The sequence below is a fragment of the Cajanus cajan genome, chromosome 2 (assembly GCF_000230855.2).
Source record: "Cajanus cajan strain Asha chromosome 2, NIPB_CcT2T_4, whole genome shotgun sequence".
Taxonomy (NCBI): domain Eukaryota; kingdom Viridiplantae; phylum Streptophyta; class Magnoliopsida; order Fabales; family Fabaceae; genus Cajanus; species Cajanus cajan.
The window spans coordinates 788,163-809,146 of NC_138518.1; the positions used below are offsets into that span (position 1 = coordinate 788,163).

The window sequence follows — 20,984 nt, forward strand, 5'->3', positions numbered from 1 at the left end:
ATTTCTATTTCTTATAGTTGCTGAGGGCCTTAATGCATTGATGAGCAAAGTTGTGGAATGTCATGTGTTTAGTGGTTATTCAGTTGGACACCAGTCAGTTAGTGTGTCTCACCTTCAATATGCAGATGACACTTTGATTATTGGTGGAGCATCTTTACATAATGTTTGGGCGATAAAATCCATCTTACAGATTTTTGAGTTGGTGGCGGGTCTCAAAGTTAATTTTCATAAAAGCAAGCTCTTTGGGTTCAATATTAATATTGAAGTGTTAAACTTGATGGCTTAGTTTCTAAACTGTAAGGTTGGTTCTTTACCTTTTTGCTATTTGGGGTTACCTCTTGGGGCAAATCCACGTTGTATCAAAACTTAGGAGCCCGTGATTTCTAAAGTGAAGAAGAGGTTATCAAAATGGAAGTCTTCAACTCTTTCCTTTGGTGGGCATAGTGTCCTCTTGAAACCAGTCCTTAATTCCATTCCGATCTACTATCTTTCTTTCTTCAAGGCTCCTCAAGGCATCATTTCTAAACTTGAATCTCTTTTTAAACTCTTTCTTTGGGGAGGGGATGAAAATCATAGGAAAATTGCTTGGGTGGCTTGGCAGGAGGTGTGTAGGGGAAAGGAACAAGGTGGGTTGGGAATTCTAGAGCTTAGAGCATTTAACCTTGCTCTCCTTGGAAAGTGGAGATGGCGGCTGTTAGTTGAAAAGGGTAGGTTTTGGCATAGGGTTGTCACTTCTATTTATGGGGAGGGTTGTTTTTAGGGAGTTGGTGATAAAGTACAAAGTTCAAAGTGGTGGGTTGATCTGTGGACCATTGATTCTACTCCATACACATCATTTGATTGGTTCACTTCTAGGTGTACCAAGGTGGTGGGGGATGGTCGAAATACCTTTTTTTGGAAGGATGGTTGGAGTGGTCAGGGACCTCTTTGTAATCGATATAGTAGATTGTTTTCTATAGCTTCTGACAAGGATGTATCGGTCGCAAACATGGTTCTTTGGAGGGATGGAGGTTTTGAGTGGATTTGGTCTTGGCGTAGGAGTCTATTTCAATGGGAATTAGAATTATTATCACAATTAGCTGCTGATTTAGGATCAACTGTCTTAAAGAATGATTGTTGTGATAGGTGGTGTTGGAAGGATTCTAATGATGGGATATATAATGTGAAATCAGCATACAAGGCAGTGATTAATGGTGGTATCTACGCAGATTTTCTGCTTCATAAATTTCTCTGGTCTAGTTGTGTACCTTCTAAAGTATCAGGTTTTGCTTGGAAAGCCTTGCTGAATAGGATACCAAGTAAATGTAACTTAATTAAGCGGAAGGTTCTTAATATTTCTGCTAGTGGATGTGCTTGGTGTGGTGAAGATTTGGAAAATACCTCTCACCTATTATTTGGATGTTATTATGCCTATTTTGTATGGTTATCTAATTTTGCTTGGTTTGGTGTTTCAACAGTTATACACAACTCCTGTCATGAAAATTTTGCTCATTTTATTGGATTTCCTAGATGCAGTGGTAGAGATAGAATGAGGTGGTCTGTGGTTTGGTTAGCCACAATTTGGTCTCTGTGGCTTGCTAGAAATGATGTCATTTTTAAAGACAAGGTGGTGGCAATTAAGGATTTAGTGGAATTAATCAAACTACGTAGCTGGAACTGGATTAAGACCAAAGATAAGTCATTTTTTACCCATTCTCAGCGTGGTTTTCTTCCCCTGGTGTTTGCCTTAACTTTTGGAATAATGATTCTTTCTAATTCTGTACACATCAGGGTGTTAGTTTTGTATTTGGTTTTCTGATTACTGAACTTGTTTGATTATTAGATGACATTTTATAGTCCTAGTTTTGTAATGGTGGTAGACATTACATTCAGGTGATTACCTTTTGTATGGATTACGTTGAATTTTGTTTAGGTGACTTTGTATTTTGTAATGGGTTGGGGTACCCCTTGTACTCCCATTAATTTATTTTGCTTATAAAAAAAACATTATGTATAGTTATCTTTAAAAAAAATTATGTATAGTTTAATAATTAACTAAATAATTAAGAGATAAAGATTAAATAAAATTAATATTATAAACTTTTTTTCTCATTAAATTTTGTTAAATGACTAAGAAAATTTTAATAATTAAAAGATAAAGATTAAATAAATTATGATTTTATAATTTTTTTAAAAAATTAGTTAAATTTTATATATTGTAAATACCAATTTTTATCCATTAATTTTTCTACTAATTTCTTTCTCAAAATTTCTAAATCAATGATTCAAGAATAAAAAAAATTTACAAACCAAATTTATCTATAATAATAATAACTATGTGATTCTTCATCAACATTTATATTAAAAATATCTATCATTTAAAAAAAAAAAAGATTATTTGAATGTAATATTCTTTTGATTCTAGAGTCTAAAGGTACAAGTTGTGACAATTTATTATCTTAAAGTCTTTATATAAATTTAAAATTAATTAAATATAAAAAATATTATCACAATATTCAATATAAATATTTGAAGTCATTATATCGAACATTTTATTGGAGGAATGGTTAATTAGATATGACATATTTTTAACCTGTGAATTTAAGATACAAGTTGTGACAACTTGATATCTTTAAATTTTTTTTCCAAAATAAAAATATCCAACCAAAAAATCTTTTAAGTATATACCATAGTAATAATAACATCGATAATAACAATTATAATCAAAATTAAATATTTTATTGAATTGGCTTTTAGTATACACCTCAGTCAATTTTATATTTTAGGATGAATGAACTAAATCAATTCAAGAATCCTAAATTTAATAAAAATTAAAATTTAATTAAAAAATATATCAACACACAAATATTTTTTACAAAGAATTACGTGACTCTGATTTTCTACTGCTCATGGAGATATATAAGAGCATGAAATAAATCTTGTCAAGCCAAAAAATAAAATAAATAATATTATCTTCCTTTTTACATAACAATAATGATAATTTAAATTTTTTAAATAAACACATTAGTTAAATAAAATAAATTTGATCATTATAGTTAATTTTGATTAATTTTGGGTGAGATAAATATTTTATAAGTTATAAATAATTTTTTTAATTAATTAAAAGTAATTATCTTAGGATGAACATTGTAAAGTGTTAATACCTTCCTCAAACGTAAACGACTCTCAAACTCAAAAATTTAATTTTTGTAGACCATTTTCTATTTTGTGGATTTTTCTAATGTTTTTTTTTATAAAAATAAACATTGGTGGTGACTTCATATTTTTATTTTATTTTCGTCATTCCTTTACAATTTCCATTGTGACAGATGGCGACTCCATTGAAAAGTTTTTTTTAGAGTCAAACCTATAATAATTAATTAAGATAATTAATAATAAGTTTTAAAATGTTTATCTCACTTTTATTTATTATTTATTATTTTTTTTATTTTTTCTCTTTATTCGTTGTTTGTCTTATTTGCATAAATCCTATAAATATGTGTTGTGTAAATTGAACTTTAGGATAGAAGAATTTTATTTTACTTTTTATATTGTATGTGTTGTTTGTTTTGCAGATTGGGTAGTTTAGGATTGCTCCCTTCACATACTTCACTTGCACAATTTCATACACGTTTATGAGTGGGGTCTTATGCTCAGACTTGAGCACAACTTATGATAAGTAAAATGTTGAGTAGTGGTAACCTTCTTGATGAACATCTTGTTTGGTTATCGTGAAGGTCTCACCTAGAGTTTGATCCTTTCAAGGGTATTATCACCTCTAATAATTTACCTATTGTTGTGACCAATATCCTAAGAAGGGTTATTGGCTCTAGGAACCTATTTTTAGAATTGTAGTTCCACCCTTTTGAGAGAAACGCATATTAATGGTCCATAGATTTTTCAACTTAGGAACACCCTTATTAAGTGTCACAAGAGCAGTATTCTACCTCTATATTCAAATAACGCAAAAATAAATAAATTTTTTTATTCCATTCCATAACAAGTATCATGCATTTCATTTCATGGCAAAATTTGAAGAAAAAAAAAGAACCATTTACGTCATATCATGCATTTCAAAATGAATCATATAAAATGAAACAAAAAAATTCATCAATAGCATGTTGCATGCATTTCCAGGTTGTTGGAGAGTCATAAAGACTTGAGTTGCTACGAACACCTTTCGAGAAGTCATGGAATCAAGTCTTAGGAAGACTTTGAAGTTAAAGGTCAGAAAACAGATTTGAGTAGTTTAAAGACTCTCAGTAATAGCTTAAAAAGTAGTCAATGACAAACTTTTGTTGTTCGTATGGTAGGATCCGTAACCTATTGGAGGTAGACGTACAAGAGGGAGCTTTCACTGCCTTAGCCCAATTCTATGATCTTCCTTTGAGGTCCTTCCTTTTTCAAGATTTTCAACTGGCATCATTGCTTGAGGAATTTGAAAAAATATTGGGTATTTGCTTAGGGAATAAAAAGTCTTATATGTACATAGGACATTATCCTTCATTAACCAAAGTTGTCACATCCTTGAGGATTGATGCCAGAGAACTAGCAAGCAAGAAAGGGACAAAGGGAGGGGTTGAAGGTTTCTCGAGAATTAACCTTGAGCGATGTGCATTGAACTTAGCATAGAGTGGGAGATGGGATGCCTTCATGGATGTGCTCACCCTTATTATTTATAGGATTGTCTTATTCCCGAATGTTGAAAACTTTATTGACTTTGTTGTGGTCGATGTCTTCTTGGCCTTCAAACATGAAAGAAAGAGTCTTGTACCAGCCATCCTTGCTAATACATATCATTCCCTTACCTTGTGCCATGAAAGAAAACATGGGATGATTTTGTGTTGTATGCCTATACTATACTTGTGGTTCACATCCTACATGTTCAAGAGAGGAAGTTAGATTGAGATTAAAAATATGACCGAATGGGCTTACAACATAGTAAAGACCATCTCTTAGTACTCGCAAGAGCAAAACATTGATGAAGTGATTTGTCAATGTGGAGATTTCTCGAACATTCCACTCATGGGGACTAAGGGATGCATAAACTACAACCCCGCTCTTATGATAAGACAACTCGATTATCTGATTAGAAGCCCGCCAGTTGAAGATTCGATCACTCCCTTCATGGTTTATGATATGACTAAGGAGTTGGATTTGCTTAACAAGATTAGACATTTCTGGGATAGGGTGATCAGGAAAGGGAGAGAATTGGGAAAAAGAAATTGTAATGTGGAGGGGAGTTATCAACGATGGCATAGCGAGAGGGTCCAACATGTCAAGTTGCCATTTTGGGGTCCCATTCCGATTATTGAAGAAACACCAATTTAAGAACCTATGAGTCTAGAGGAGATCAAAAGACTTAAAAAAGTGTTGGCCAAATCTAAGAAAGAAAAAGAAGAAATGAAGAAGGACTTAATGCAGGCATGCCAAGAGTATCAAGCAGCACAAAGAGAAGTTTCCCAAACAAGACAACGTGTGGAACTAGCCAATAAGAGAGCAAGAATGGAAGAAGAGGGCAAGTTGAACACCCGCATTTGTTTAAAGGCCGCTTCCATAGAGTTAAAAATGCAAAGAGGTGAACGTGTCCAAGCTAGGGTTGATAGTGAGCGATGGAAAGAGGCATGGGAAACATCCAAAAGAGCTGAGCAATTTGCACAAAAACAACTTAAGGATTTGAAGCAACAACTCAAAGGGGTAGTAGCTAAGTACAAAAGTAGAGTCCAAGGTGAAAAAAGACTGAATTTCAATTTGAATATCGATTATCAAGCCACGGAGGAAAAAAATCATCAGGTTATAGGCCTACAAGAAGAAGTAAAATAGATAAGGGATGTCATCGAGATACATGAAGAAAACCAGAGAATTTGGGGACACAATCTTTTGAGTCAAGTTCAGCAATTTAAAAGCATGCTCAGTGACACCTTTTACCTACTACAACAAGCTGAAGCAATGGCAATCCCATATTCCACTCCTAAAGAAATTCATGATTTCTTTGAATACTGTAGAGATATGATAGCTAAGATGAGAGAAATGGATATTAGTGGTGAATGATTTGTACTTTTATCTTTGAGTTGTAAAAGAATTATCATGATGTATTACTTCACCTAATATATTGCACTCACTACAAGAAAAACAGTTATTTCTGACGGATAATTTCCGACGGATTCAAATCCGTCGGAAAAAAAAATTTTCTGACGGAAATTTCTGATGGATTTTGATCCGTCAAAAAAAAAAATTTTCCGACAAATTTTTATCTGTCGGAAATTTCTGACGGATTTATATCCGTCGGAAATTTCCGACGGAATTTCCGTCAAAAATTTTTGACGGAATAATCCGTCAGAAATTTCTGACAGAAATTCCGTCGGAAATCATGCCCTATTTATATTAATTAATATTAAACCATATTAATTAATAATGGATGCTCATGCTGATTAATTAGAACCACTAATAATAGAACATTATTTCCTAACTGCTCATTTGTAGCCACAAAAGCATGCATGAAATTTAGAGAGCCTCTTGTACCGTAACAACTCTTCATACATTATTAATTACAATAATATTAGTTATATAACATCTTTTTAGAAATGTGTTGACAAGATAATCGATAATATATTTATTTTTAGATAAAACTTAAATGTAATATTAAATGTTAGAGGGAATCGGCCGAGCCAAGTTAACTATAGAGTACCATACAAAGAGGGAGAGTGACTCTTAAGTATTGTTAATTAAGATTTATATTAAAGTTTGTATTAATTTTTTATTGTTGGATTTATTGTATTATCCTTTATCAAATTTTTCCCGTATTAAGTGCATTTATTTAGAATTTTATAAATTTTACAGTCAAAATGTGACGAAGTGTGTTAAAAATTTTATATTGAATAATGATATAACTAAAATAAAGTATATTAATAATAAAAATTCGTACATTTCAAATCACTTATATATATATATGATTAAATTAAACTTAGATTCATATAGTTAAGAGAAAACTAATTAAAGATTGTGAAAAGTTTTTAAAATGATCGACTAATTTTTTAAAGCTAAAATTAATAAAATTTATTTAAAATCATCAACATTACAAGAAAATTAATAAAATATATTTGCTGAATTATATTTGAAATCATCAACGTTGATGCTAGCTGGCTTTAATAATTTTATCTATATATGGATAAAAAAATGTTGAAAAATATTGATGTTATAACAATTAGTAATATTATTATTAATCACTTTGCTTCTAGAACGCTATAAAGAAATTTCACTTTGTGATAATTTCTATATATATTTTGTTTTATAAGGAATAAGCGACATATTTAAAAGCAAATTAAAATATTTTATTGATGATAGATGATAATATAAAAGTATTTTGAATGAAAAATATAATTATATTTTTTTTATATTTGTTAAAATGCTATTTTTCCAATATAACAAAATATGTTTTCTAAGATATATATTTGTACATAAATAGCCATCGTTTTTTGTTTCACTTCGGACCCATCAAATAAAAGGACCAACCCTAGTAATATTTTAAGAGTTTTTAATGTTGTTCTTGAATTAAAATTAAGACTTAATCACTTACTTCATCTCTTAATTTATTTATTTGTTTAGATTTGATATTTTTTTATTATTAATAATCATTGATTTTTAATTAAAATTGATATAATATCATCTTTTCCATCCAATTAAGTTAACGTCGTTAACTCTATAATTTCTGGTGATTTTAATTTATACTTAATGTCCATTTTTAACCGCCACTATTAATTTTTTTTGGATTTTATACCATGTAAGTTTTAATTAGAGATTCAACGAATCATATTAATATTAAAGATTTTAACAAATTATATTATGTAAAATTTCCAATGAATAAGGATATATTTTAAGAAATAACTTATTTAAGATATTATATAATAAGTTTTTATGTAATAAAATCTTAATTTATAATTAACATTAAACATTCAATGAATTCGAATAATGATATGCTTTAAGAAATAACTTCTTTAAGATCTTATATAATAAGTTTTTGTATGATAAGATCTTATAATATTATAAGTATTTAAAATTTAATAAATCTTTGTATTTGTATAATTATTTAAATACTTATATGATGTTATTTTATTTTAAAAATAAAGAAAAATTATTATAATTAAATTTTGATTGAAAGTAAAATAAAAATATAAAAAGTAACTAAATAACTTTCAAAATGACATTCTATATCACAATAATATTAAAATGATTTTATCTAATTTAAAAAAAAAAATAAAAAAAATATTAAAAATTAAATATTTTTATAAATACTAGAGAGGTTGAATCACTTTGTGCCACTAATAATGATAGGTAGATAAAATATTAGAAGATTTTACGTAGTTATTTAGAGAGAATATAAATTTTTTTATATCCAAAGAAAAAGTGTTATACATAAAACTTTAAGATTTTGTTAAAATTTCAAAATTGAACTATTATTATTGTTATTATAAATATATTATTATTTTAAATTTGAAATACTATTATTTTGTATTTAAATTAAATTATATTAATCATTATTTTCAAGTTTAAATTAAAATATTATTTATATATTAATTTAATTAATAAAAAATATAATATAGTAATTTTAAAAATAATTGTATTTTAAAGATATTTATTTCGTATTGTTTATAGGAGTTAAAATGGTAGGTTTTATTTTTCAAAATAAAAAATATATTTTTAAAACACAAAACGTCACAGACAAGAGAAGAGAGGCACGAGGGTTCGTCACAGAGAAGAGAGGCACCATTTTAAACCCTAATATACAGAGAAGAGAGGCACGACACTTTCAGAAAGCTCAAAATTTGAATTGGAATTTGAGTGAGAAGGTGTTGGTGGAATTGAGAAGTGAGAAGCGAATAGAAATGCGGTGGAGATTGCTCCATGGATGGGAAGCCTAACCCAGATTCCTCCTCCCCGGACTTCCTCCGCCACGTTCAAGCCGCCCTGAAACGACACCGTCCCCTCGGTCCGTAACTCATAACTCCCTTTCACTCCCTCACTCGCAATCCCATCTTCTCATACCTCATTTCTAGGGTTTCTCCTTTTGCAGGTACAATGCACTCCAATTCCATAAGGCCACGTCGCACGCTGCTTCCTCAACGAACCAACTCTCTACAACAACCACCACCACCTTCTTCTCACAACCTAGATCCTCACAAGAAAGTCCACTTTTCAACTCCAACCACCACTGCTTTGCAGGGTAAAATTTTTTCATATTCCGCGTTTCGCCTATTCCCAACACGTCACTCTATGGATATGTTTTTGTTTTCGTCTTTTAAGTTGCAGATGGATTGCCCACTGAGTTGGAGAATTTATCTTCTCATATGAGTTCGCTTGGATTCGCAGAAATGGAGTGGGTTGAAGGCAACCAAGTTGAAGCGTCGTCGTCGATTGGATTCCACCAGCAAGGGAATGTTCACAAGGTAGGGTTTGACGATTATTGTGATGATGGTAAAGGGAAAGAGGCTGTGGATGTTGCTTAAGCGCGGTAGCTCTCTCTAACAATTCGCTTATTTCATGGGCTTAAGCTTCTTGTGCTGCTTTTGTCTCTGTTTTTGTGTGTTAATGTAAGTATGGGCTTTTTTGTTCATTTATTTTCTTTGGATGCAGGATGGAAGAATTCTTTCTCTGTTATAATTGGTGGAGATGAAGTAAGAACAGCAAAACCGTCCCCTGAAATGTGAGATGCTATGATATATTGTCTAGCCTTGATTATTGAGGGTCAGTTGATTTCTATATTAGAAAGATCTTTGTCTTCTAAAATTCTTATATTGTGTTTTATGATGTTAGATTCCTTGAAGCTGCTAGGAGGTTAAGCGTGGAGCCTTCCAGTTGTCTTGTCATTGAAGACTCTTTGTGAGTTTCTAAATATCTAAATATTTTAGGAGAATTTCTAAATATCTCTTCCTCCCTGGAGATTCTGTTTATGAATTTCTAGCTGAAGGCTAGCAATTTTGATCTTGTAATTACTAATTAGATGTTTGGTTTTGGATTAAATCACCTATTAGCTGAGGACCACTGTTATGTAGATAGATTGCGCAACCAAAATTACATGCCTTTGTGGTGGCTAGTTTTTGAGGAATTGAAACACATTATTTGTATTTGATGTAATTTCCGAGTAACTAGTCTGGTTATATGAGAAAGTATTTGATTTGCTAAAAAAGGAAGGATAACTAAAAGATGCTTGTTCCATGTTCTATTTTAAAATTTTCATGGAAAAGAACAAAACATGAAAACAAAGGATTAAGTTTAGGACAACATTGTAAACAAAGGATTAAATTGTAAACATTGTAATATAAAGGTGAAAGTAACTAATCAATACGTCAATTCATTGAATTGATGAATCACTTATTCTTTTTTCTTTTTGGTAAATAATAAATCAATGATCTAACAATTTCTTTTACACAATTTTTTTCTAATAGTATGACTCGTTAATAGACTCATAATAAATGAATAGTATAAAATAATATTATCAATTAATATATTAAAAATAAACTATTCTTTAGTTTACTTGTATCAATATTAATATATAGTATAGTATGTTTAACATATAATTATGCCGCTTTAGAATATGATCAGACATTGGATTATCAATTTATTATGTATTAATGAGCATCAATTAATAGGAAAAGAAAATTCTTCATGTGAATCTCCATATCTTGACACCGCATAGATCTTTCACGAGAAACAATCAATCTTGTTTATACAATGCTCTCCCTCTATTTTTTTTTAACATTACTTTAACCCTTTCTTGTGTCTCATTTTTGCATAACACTAGAAGGTCGATTTCTAACAACTAAGAAGTTTGGAAGGTTTGTAAATAAACTTTTTCTTCACATTTTAAAGTTTTGTGTATTTTATTATGATATGTGTATTACTAGAGCTTTTTATGTTGTGAGAGAAGATATCCTAATTAGTTTTCCTTATAGTAATTAATGATACAGTAATTAATGCTACCGTAATTAATAGTAAAAACAAACCCTTAGTAATGAAATTGAATTTGAATGTCATTCTTCATTATTGTGTTTTTCTAATTCTCGGCACAATGCTAATCATTGAAACAATAACCATCTTCACCAACGATAACACTATATATGTCTTAGTATTATATAACAACAAAATTGTTTTCCCACTTGTAAAATTATTAATATATTATCTTTTTAGATTAATTTGATTTTTGAACTAGACGAGATTAATTATGTTTGAAGATTAATTACTATTTTTAGATTAAATTTATGTTCTTGGTTTGATAATACTTCTTAATGTATGTTAAACAGGTAAAAATAATGTCAGTTAGTTATATTAAGAAATTTATTTAAAATTTAAAATATTAATTTCTGACAGAAATTCTGTCGGAAATGTTCTAAAGAAATTTCTGACGGAATTTCCGTCGAAAATTTTTGTGAAAGATTTTCGACGGAAATTCTGTCGGAAATGTCCCCCACAAATTTTCGACGGAATTTCCGTTAGAAATGTCTCTCCAAATTTTCGACAGAATTTCCGTCGGAAATGTCCCCCATAAATTTCCGACGAAATTTTCGTCGGAAATTTTTGCAGGACATTGTCGACTGAAATTCCGTCGGAAATTTTCGACAGAAATTGGTATTTTCGATGGATTTTTTTTCGACAACACTTTTTCCGACGGATTTAAATCCGTCGAAAATCCGTCAAAAATACCAAATTTCGTTGGAAATTTATGAGTTTCCGTAAAAAATTTCCGTCGGAAATTGACATTTTTCTTGTAGTGACTTTTATTATCAATGAAGAAGTTTGTTAATTTCTACTTTGATTTCTTTTCCTCATTTGCTATGCTCGTAATGTTACAAGAGACGCTCACACACAAACTACTTGCTAAGTACTTAGAACGCGACGTTCTAAAGGAAAAGTTTAATCGACAATGCTCAAAGATCTATTGATTCCATGACCTAGTACCTAAAACGTAACGATCTAGGAGACAATTAAAGAAAGATGGTCCCATGCGAGTCATGTGATTTATGGCTCTCCAACAATTTAGCATTTGCACATACATGATATATAGTTGCATTTTCATATCACTACATACTCATCATATTTTCTTATGTATTCGTAAATTTGAAAAAAAGGAAAAACAACTATTAAGGCAAAGAAAGCATTCCTTTGACACCTTTACAGGACACGAGCAAAGACCAAGATCATGGAAGAGGTAATAGACTTAGAGCAATAACATGAAGAGATGAGAAAAGACATAAATCAGTTGAAGGAACAAATAGGAAAGATTTTGGGCTTGTTGCAGTCAATGGAATCTAAAAAAAGGACGAATGGAGAGTCATTTAAACAGCCTCATAAGACAGTTGATTACCCTCCTAGGTTTACTCCACGCGCGCAACCCAACCTGAGTGTTCAAGTTCAAGGGTACGCACCACCCATCATCGTAACCACTTCAAAAAATAACTAACATGCTTCCACTTTAAACCTTCAAGGTCAAATCCCACTACCTCCATATGGTTTGCCTCAAGGATACACACCACTTGTCGCTAATATTCCTGAGAGTAATCCATCTACTCCACCTTAAACCCACCTAACCAAACACAAGCCCAAAACCCAACCCTTGAAGTCAATGATCCAAAAATTCCAACCCATCCTTTTGCTTACACACCATATACCCATATGTATGCACCACTTAATATGACTCAGGGCGAAGGGCCTCCTAATCACCAAGGGATAACTCCTATGCCAACTGTTATTCTACACCATCATCATTCAGAAGATATTCCCCATGATGATAAACTTTAATTTTTGGAAGACAAATTAAGGGCCATAAAGGGATTTGATAATTATGGTTTCAATGCTGCGAATTTGTGTTTGGTTCCTAATGTTGTAATTCCTCCCAAGTTTAAAGTTCCAAAATTCGATAAATTCAAGGGGGATACATGCCAAAGGAATCATCTCACTATGAATTGTCGAAAGATGGCTTCATTTGCTCATCACGACAAACTGCTGATCCACTTCTTTCAAGAAAGCCTTATTGGGGCAACACTAAGTTGGTACATGAACCTAGAACGAGGAAAAGTGTGTACATGGAAAGACTTAGTCGAGGCCTTCTTGAAATAGTATAAGTACAATATGGACATGACCCTAGATCACACACAATTGCATAATATGATGAATAAAGAGAATGTGAACTTCAAAGAATATGCCCAACAATGGAGAAGGGTAGCTGCTCAGGTGCAACCTCCGTTGTTGGAAAAAGAGATAATCACAATGTTCATTGATACACTTCAATCACCCTTTTATGAAAGGATGATTGGAAATGTATCATCAAATTTTTCAGATTTGGTCATCATTGGAGATAGGGTTGAGATGGGAGTCAGAAGTGGGAAAATTTCCTATATGACGATAGGATCCACAACCATCAAGAAACCCATAGAAACCACAAATAGGAGGAAAGAAGGTGAAATGAATGCAGTGATGACAACACTAGTCAGACCCAACTACAATCTTATTTCTTTTATATCCAATTACAAACCCCAATATATGTATAACCCACAAGTAGCAATAGATTTTTTTTTCACCATACCCACAACCTTATCCATCCAGAATGTCTTATCAGTCACCTACACAACCATTGCAATTTTCAGTACCTCAAGTAAATCAATCAGTAATTCCACCTCTCATGGTGAATAATGCTCAAAGAAGGGGTAACAATCAACAAAGGACTCTAGCTTTGATCCCCATGACCTACATTAAACTTCTACCGCATCTGGTTTAGAATGCTTTAATTGTGCCTTTTCCTATAAAGCCTGTTCAACCTCCGTATCCAAGAGGTTATGATTTAAACACCAAATGTGAATATCATGCCGGGGCAATAGGACATTTGATGGAATCTTGCCAAGGCCAAGAAGACCAAGAGGTGATACATTGAAGGACCCAAGAGGAATGGGTTAGTCTTGAAGACCAAAGGAGGATTGTATATATATAGTAGTTACTTGTATAGGTTTATTTTGCCTTTGTAAGGCACTTTCTTTTCTTTTCATATAGGATATTCCTTTGAGAATTTAGGGTATGTTACTTGAAGACTTTTGCTCCATTTGACCTTGTATTAAGAGTCACTTATTTTCATATTTTCAGTAGTAGAAGTGGGGTGACAAATAGTAAGGTGTGTAGGTGCAACTAATAATTGGGCCTAGGCTAAATTTTACAAATTGGGCTTGTTTTCCTCTATTTTTTTCTCCAAGGAATTGATTTAGCTAGGTCTCACCATCATTTGGTGAACCTAACTAAACCAATTCCAATATTTTTGGATTTGGAGAAGTGAAGGAAAGCACCAAGGCCACCTAGCTCACTTCCTTTGGTCGAATTTCTTAGCTTCTCTTACACACTTGGGAAGCTTGTGCTACAAGCTTCTAACTTAGCTTGCTTCCCAAGCTTCTAAGTTAGAAACTTGCTTCACAAGCTTCCTAAACTAACTAGGCCGGTCAAGTTTGAGTGTAAGAGGACTAACCATGGTTCTCTTGAACCATGGTTAGTCTAGCTTGCACCACAAGCTTCCTTTCACTATATAAGTTTTTCTCTTGGCTTTGTAATCACTTTTGACATTAATGAGATTAGAAATTCAGAAAATTCTCTCTATTTCAAAGGTCCAATACCATGGAGAACTTTCTCTCCTTAATAACCTTCACAACAGAATCTTTCCTTTGTGCCTTGGTTCATCACTTCTTCTTCTTCTTCTTCAAGAAGATAGCCACGCCACTATTGTTGCTTCCATCAAGCTCTTGGAGTTTGAAGCTTGTTCCGTGAAGAATCCTAAACCTCAAGAGATGATTGGACTTGAAGATGGAACTAGTTGAAGAACAACATCCACTTCCACTAGATTTCTCCATCAACATTCAATTGAGAAATGTTGGGGTTTGAAACACAAGGTGCAAGACTTGATAGATGCAGGATTGTTAAGCTTTAAGGAAAGTGAGCTAAATGTAGGAAGTAATCCACTTCTAGGTCATGAGACCTTATCGATTAATGCTATTGAAGAAGAATGTACTCCGCAAGTGATAGAAGTGGAGAAGATCAAAACCCTCATGAGATTCATTTTTTCATAATTATGCAAATTTGGGATGATTAAGGGAGAGTCTCGTGAAGCAAGAGTGTGCGGTCTCCACCCTACAGCTGCGCATTCAATTGAAGAATATGACGAGTTCAAGAAAATATTGCAAGGAATGATTAGTTTAAACTTGGTTGAGGTGAGCCAAGTGCGAACAAAAGAGGATGTGTTGATGATTCAATCAAACAGAAAGTTCAATATGACTACTTCTAGACCATTGGTAATCACCTTCACCAAAAACACTTTTGTATTGACACCTAGTACCCTTAAGCCACTCGTTGTTCAAATTTTAGCTCCTTTTCCATACAAGGACACTAAAGAAGTTCCATGGCGTTACGATGCGAAGGTGGAGAGTGACTATGGGAATGCCCAACAAAAGGAAGACTCCGACACCGCAGGAACTAACGTAACAAATATCGCAGGAGTAGGTGGAATGACCCATAGTGGTAAAAGTCTATACTCCAAAAGAGTTGAGAGTAGGAGACTTGACAAGAAACCTTGAGAAAAGGGAAAATACAATCGTTAGTGAAGGAGTTTTGGGTGTCAAGAGGAGGGGCGATAAGAAAGTCATGGAGGAAAAGAAAAAAGAAGTGTTAGACAAAGAAGTTACAGAATTTTTTAAGTTTATTTGACAAAGTGAGTACAAGCTCATTGATCATTTAAATCATACTCCTGCAAAGGTATCTTTATTATCAGTGTTGATGAATTTCGAGAGTCATAGAAAGTTGTTGATGAAGATCTTGAATGAAGCTCGTGTGTCCAATGACATCACACTAGACACATTTGGCAGCATCGTTGGTAACATTACAGCTAACAATCACCTCACTTTCACATATGATAAAGTCCCAGTTGAAGGAAGGGGACATAACAAGGCTTTACACATCGCTGTGAAATATGCAAATCACATTTTAGCTAGAGTGCTTATCAATAATGGGTCCTCATTGACTGTGATGCCTAAGTCAACATTGGATCGATTTCCTTGTGATGAGACATATATGAAACCAAGTTCCATGATTGTGAAGGCTTTTGATGGATCACGAAGGGAAGTTATGGGAGAGATCGAGATCCCTGTCCAGATTGGCCCATTCACCTTCAACATAACTTTTCAAGTCATGGATATCAAACTTGTATATAGTTGTTTGTTGGGAAGGCCATGGATCCATTCAGTTGGGGTTGTTCCCTCTTCTTTACATCAAAAGTTAAAATTTATCATGGAGGAGGGTGAGGAAGACATGTTGGTGAGTTGTCTTATTCCTACTCGTAATGTTGAAGCAGCTGAGAAGGCTCTAGAAACCTCATTTTAGTCATTGGAAATAATTAATACTGCTTATGTGGAATCTTCAATGAGAAGTTCACAATCATCGAACGCATCCATGATGGATGCAAAGGTCATGATGAACAAAGGGTACCCATTAGGACTTAGGTTGGGAAAACATTTGGAAGAAGTTACAAAGTTGATAGAATTGCCAAAAAAATAAGAATCAATGGGGGCTAGGGTACAAACCTACTAAAGCCAATGAAAGAAGAATGGCAGGGGAAAACAAAGAGAAAAGGTTGTCTAATATGAAAAATCAAGAGCCCAGAGTTTAGAGAATTTCCCATTGTCACCTTTATCAAAGCTTTCAAAGTGGAGGGGTGGTGCAAGCAGATCAAGTGGCTATGACTAAGGAAGAAGAAAATGATGATAATCACGCCAACTTCGTGTATTTGTGTGACCCATGTGAAGAGCTATACAATTGGAAGATCATTGAATTTTCTACTTTTAATTCAATTTCAAAGTAATTGTAACACAAACTCTATGATTTTGCCCATGATTTTTAGTATGAATTTTTGTTAATGGGCAAGAATATTTTCTTTTAGTATATCACATGAATGAAATGCATTTCTATAATCTCTCATGTGTCCTTTCTATCTTTTATTTCTTTTCTTTCAATATTATTCATTCTTATTAAAAGTTTTATACCTTTATAAAAACAAAGTGTATCAAAGAAATAAATTTACTCAAGTAATTAATTAAAATTAGAAGAAAAAAAAACACAAAAAAAATATTAATTGAGTATTCAAATCCATCAATTATAATTTATCATTTCATTTCATTGTATGCAAAAACTCTTCAGACTAATAACAGTCACAATACTGTAAATAAAAGTAGTTTCCCACCCAATTAATTGAGAAATATTTGTGACATAACCAAAAGAAACCAACTCAAAATAATTAGAAAAAGATTTACATATCTTTTAGTTTAAAATCAAAATAAAATAATATCAACAATATTATTATATAAATATCATATTTTATTTTTATTCATCGTTAATTTTGTATTGTAATCTTTAAATTGAAATTCACAAATATGATTTTTATAATTAATATTAGTGATTTCATTTCCTTTACATGAAAATATTTTTTTATAAAAAAATTAATAATTATAAAATGTGATATAAAATTATTTTATTATTAGTATTATATATATATATATATATATATATATATATATATATATACAAATCTATAATCTGCTATATATTATAAAGATAATACTTTTTAAAAAACAAACATTTATATAAATTCAAGTAACATAAGATATATGTGAATATAAAATTATTTTAATATTTTCATAATTAAGTTGAAATATTTTTTCAAATATCTATATGCATATTTATTTATATATACTTACACAATAAACGTAGTTTGATTAATTTTAAATTTAATAATTAACTCAGATTAAAGTGTACCTTTGATCTATTTGTTTTCATTAATTCACAATTTTTATTCCTCTAAATTTTAAAAATACAAAATTTTGTTCTCTCATCAAATTAATACCTATTAATCATTAAATTTTAATATTTATTTATATTTAATTTATTTGACATTTAATAACATGATATTTAGAGATAAAAAATTATGCAAATAAAATTTATTAATAAAATAAATATCGATCAATTTTTAAAATAAATACAAATAAATATCTTTTACATGTTATTATTTTTTTCACATGTCATGTCATTAAATATTAACAAGTAGTGACAAATTACTAAAAGCAGTAATGCAGTATTATTAATAGAAGAAAAAAAAATGGAGAAGACAAGAACATAGAAAGAAAAAAAAATAAAAAATTTACTTGAAAATTCTTGAAATACTTAAAAAGTCACTTCAAACAATTCTTCAAATTCTAGTGGATTTGGATGTAATTGTTTTATGAATTTAGTATTTATAAATATTACTAAAAAGTCCTTCAAAACCCATATAATATAATAATCCTTTAAAATCATTATATTTTTTAATACTAATGAATTATTTTTAAGTTGTAAAAAGTCTCAAATGAATACCGATTGATTTTAATGGACTCTTTAAAAAATCTTGAAAACCTAGATTAAATACCACTGAATTATTTTTAAGTGACATAAAATCTTTATTAAATACCAACAAACTTTTTTACTTAAAAAAAGTCTTTTAAAATCCTATAAAATCTTAAATCAATACACTCCCCTAAATAACATAAAAATGAACATCAACCTATCGATAAGACCAAATTTTTATATTTTTTAAAATAAAAAATTAAATATCTTTATTTTAAAATAAAAAATTAAAATTACAAATCGCGTAAATATATACACTAAAGCTGTAATTCATCCAATAATTTAATATATTACATAACTCGTGCATTACACGATAACTTATTCCAGTGGTTAATACATATGGAAGAGAGTAGGAAATACAAACACAAGTAAAAAATCCAAATTTTATTAACCACCCAAAAAACCATGAGATTTATACTCCCTCCGTTTTTAATTCATAGTCGTTTAAGGTTTTGCACGAAATTTAAGGAAATGATTGATATTTTAATTTTAAAAAATATTTATTACTTACTTTCTTATTCTACCCTCTATTTTTTTTATAGTATTTCGTTGAAAACATATTATCCTTTTAAATGCAACATTAACTTCACATACGTTGTTGGAGAAAAAATAGGTAGACATTAGAAATAAATAGACACATTGTTCAGTAAACATACATTAACTATTAAGGATAAAAATGAAAAAAAATTAATAAGTTATTGATTTTAGTAAAATAACAATGAAAAAAAATGATAAATTCTGACAAAAAGACTATGAATAAAAATCGGAGGGAGTACTATCCTATCTATAAAGAATCATTCAACCCCGACAATGAGAGATATAGCTAGACATAGAACAAAAAAAAACAAAAGATAAAGAAAATAAGAAAACTAACATTAGATCCTTAAAAAGATTTGAACTTCTGCCCTTTTGTCCTTCTCGTACATGTAGAGCTCCTTAAAAAATCTCTATAAAGGTATGCCAATCTTTCAATATTACATCGGTTTATAAAAGACAATGACAGATTATTAAGTGAAAGAAAAATTATTATGAGAGATGAGAGTGTTAAAATATAATCATTAGATTAACCAAGTCAAAAAATTTGGAGTTTAATCAAGTGAGAAGAAATTAATCTAAGGGTTATATTTTAACCCTCTCATCTCTCATAATAAATTTTCTCTCACTTAATATGTTCCATATATATATATATATACTATTGAGAAGAACATTCTATATTAATCGCTATTAAATCGATCTAGAAAACACTTTTTAAATTGATTATATTAAGATTGGTTGTAGAAATTAAGTATTAAGTTTTTCATCAACCAATAAAAAATGTGGATATCCTTTGAAAATTTTAAATTTCTAAAAAGATTTTCTAGATTGATTCTTTAAATAATTGATCTTGAAAATACTTTAAGATTGGTTCTTAGTATAACCAATTTATAATGTTATATCTTTGCAACTTTTGAAGTTTTTGGCTAGATTTTCTTGATTATTATACTAAGAATCAATCTATAAAATATTATCTAAATTTATTCATTGAAAGATCAATTTAAAAAATCTTGTATAAATTTTATGATTTCAATAGCGTGCTCATATTTACATTCACTCTTCATGAATTTTCAAACTCCCATTCTATGGATTGAAAAATCCAACAAACACCTTGAGGAAAGTATTTTCAAGTTTACATTGAATTTATTCATTTTCAATTTTCTAAAAGTTCTTTATTCAATGTGTTCTCCAAATCCTAGTTTTATGAGGCATTTTTATACCCGTCCTTTTCTCCTTCATGAGATTATTTTCTTTCTCTATATTTATGGCTTCATTTTCTAGCCCTAGCCTTTCAAACTCTAACCTTGTTAGATCCCTTTCTTATAGGAGGTGTGTGTGTGTTTTATTTTAAGACTCAAAACAATAAGTTCAAACACTCCAAACATAGTCGTAAACTCACTCAAAAAATTGTTTCCACAAGTAACAACAAAGAGGTTACGGACCTTTTCTTTTTGCAATACTTGCAAGATCAAACCAAGAAATCACGAGAAAATGGGTGTTGTAGTTTACAGAGTGGTGGTGCTAGCTTTGTGAAACATGAATCAATATAGAGTGTAGGGTTATATCTGATGGAGGGAATTGAATTATTATTGGATAAGAAAACATAAAGACAGAATAAACAATCAAAATTCTCGCATTTGGCTCATGTAACCATTCAAATTGTTTTTGTAATACGATAGTGATTTAGACTTTCTTAATTACCCTAATTATAAGATAATTAGGATTTACTGTTTCATATTTTACTTAATTATATGCGAATGATATTTATAGACCTATAACAATTCCTTCCATTAAGACTTAAGAGCACCTTGACACGTGACCACTAAAAATTGTTCATTTAATTAATCTCTCCCCCTGTTACATGAAATCCCTCATAGCCTCACATGTAAATCCAACTGTACAAGTGCATTGGCACTGTGGTATGTGATTATCCAAATTCCTCCCATAAATTTTCAATTTAGTAAAGAAATCAATCACCAAGAAATTACTTGTTTGAACGAATGTAGTTCCTGATGCCA

General features: G+C 30.8%; 1 protein-coding gene and 1 long non-coding RNA gene across 2 annotated transcripts; both read left to right on the forward strand.

Annotated features, from left to right (window-relative positions):
* The first annotated feature begins 8,767 nt into the window (after positions 1-8,767).
* Positions 8,768-9,856, forward strand: LOC145955218 (uncharacterized). The gene is made up of 3 exons (XR_014431864.1): positions 8,768-8,965; positions 9,050-9,199; positions 9,790-9,856. It is a non-coding gene; the product is annotated as an uncharacterized LOC145955218 (long non-coding RNA).
* A 5,921-nt stretch (positions 9,857-15,777) lies between these two features.
* Positions 15,778-16,380, forward strand: LOC145954053 (uncharacterized). The gene has a single exon (XM_083067726.1). The coding sequence runs from the start codon at positions 15,778-15,780 to the stop codon at positions 16,378-16,380; it is 603 nt and encodes a 200-aa protein (XP_082923852.1).
* The last annotated feature ends 4,604 nt before the right edge of the window (positions 16,381-20,984 follow it).

What these genes read in the sequence shown, in the direction of transcription:
- LOC145954053 (XM_083067726.1), top strand. Translation starts at nt 15,778, where the DNA reads ATGAATTTCGAGAGTCATAGAAAGTTGTTGATGAAGATCTTGAATGAA.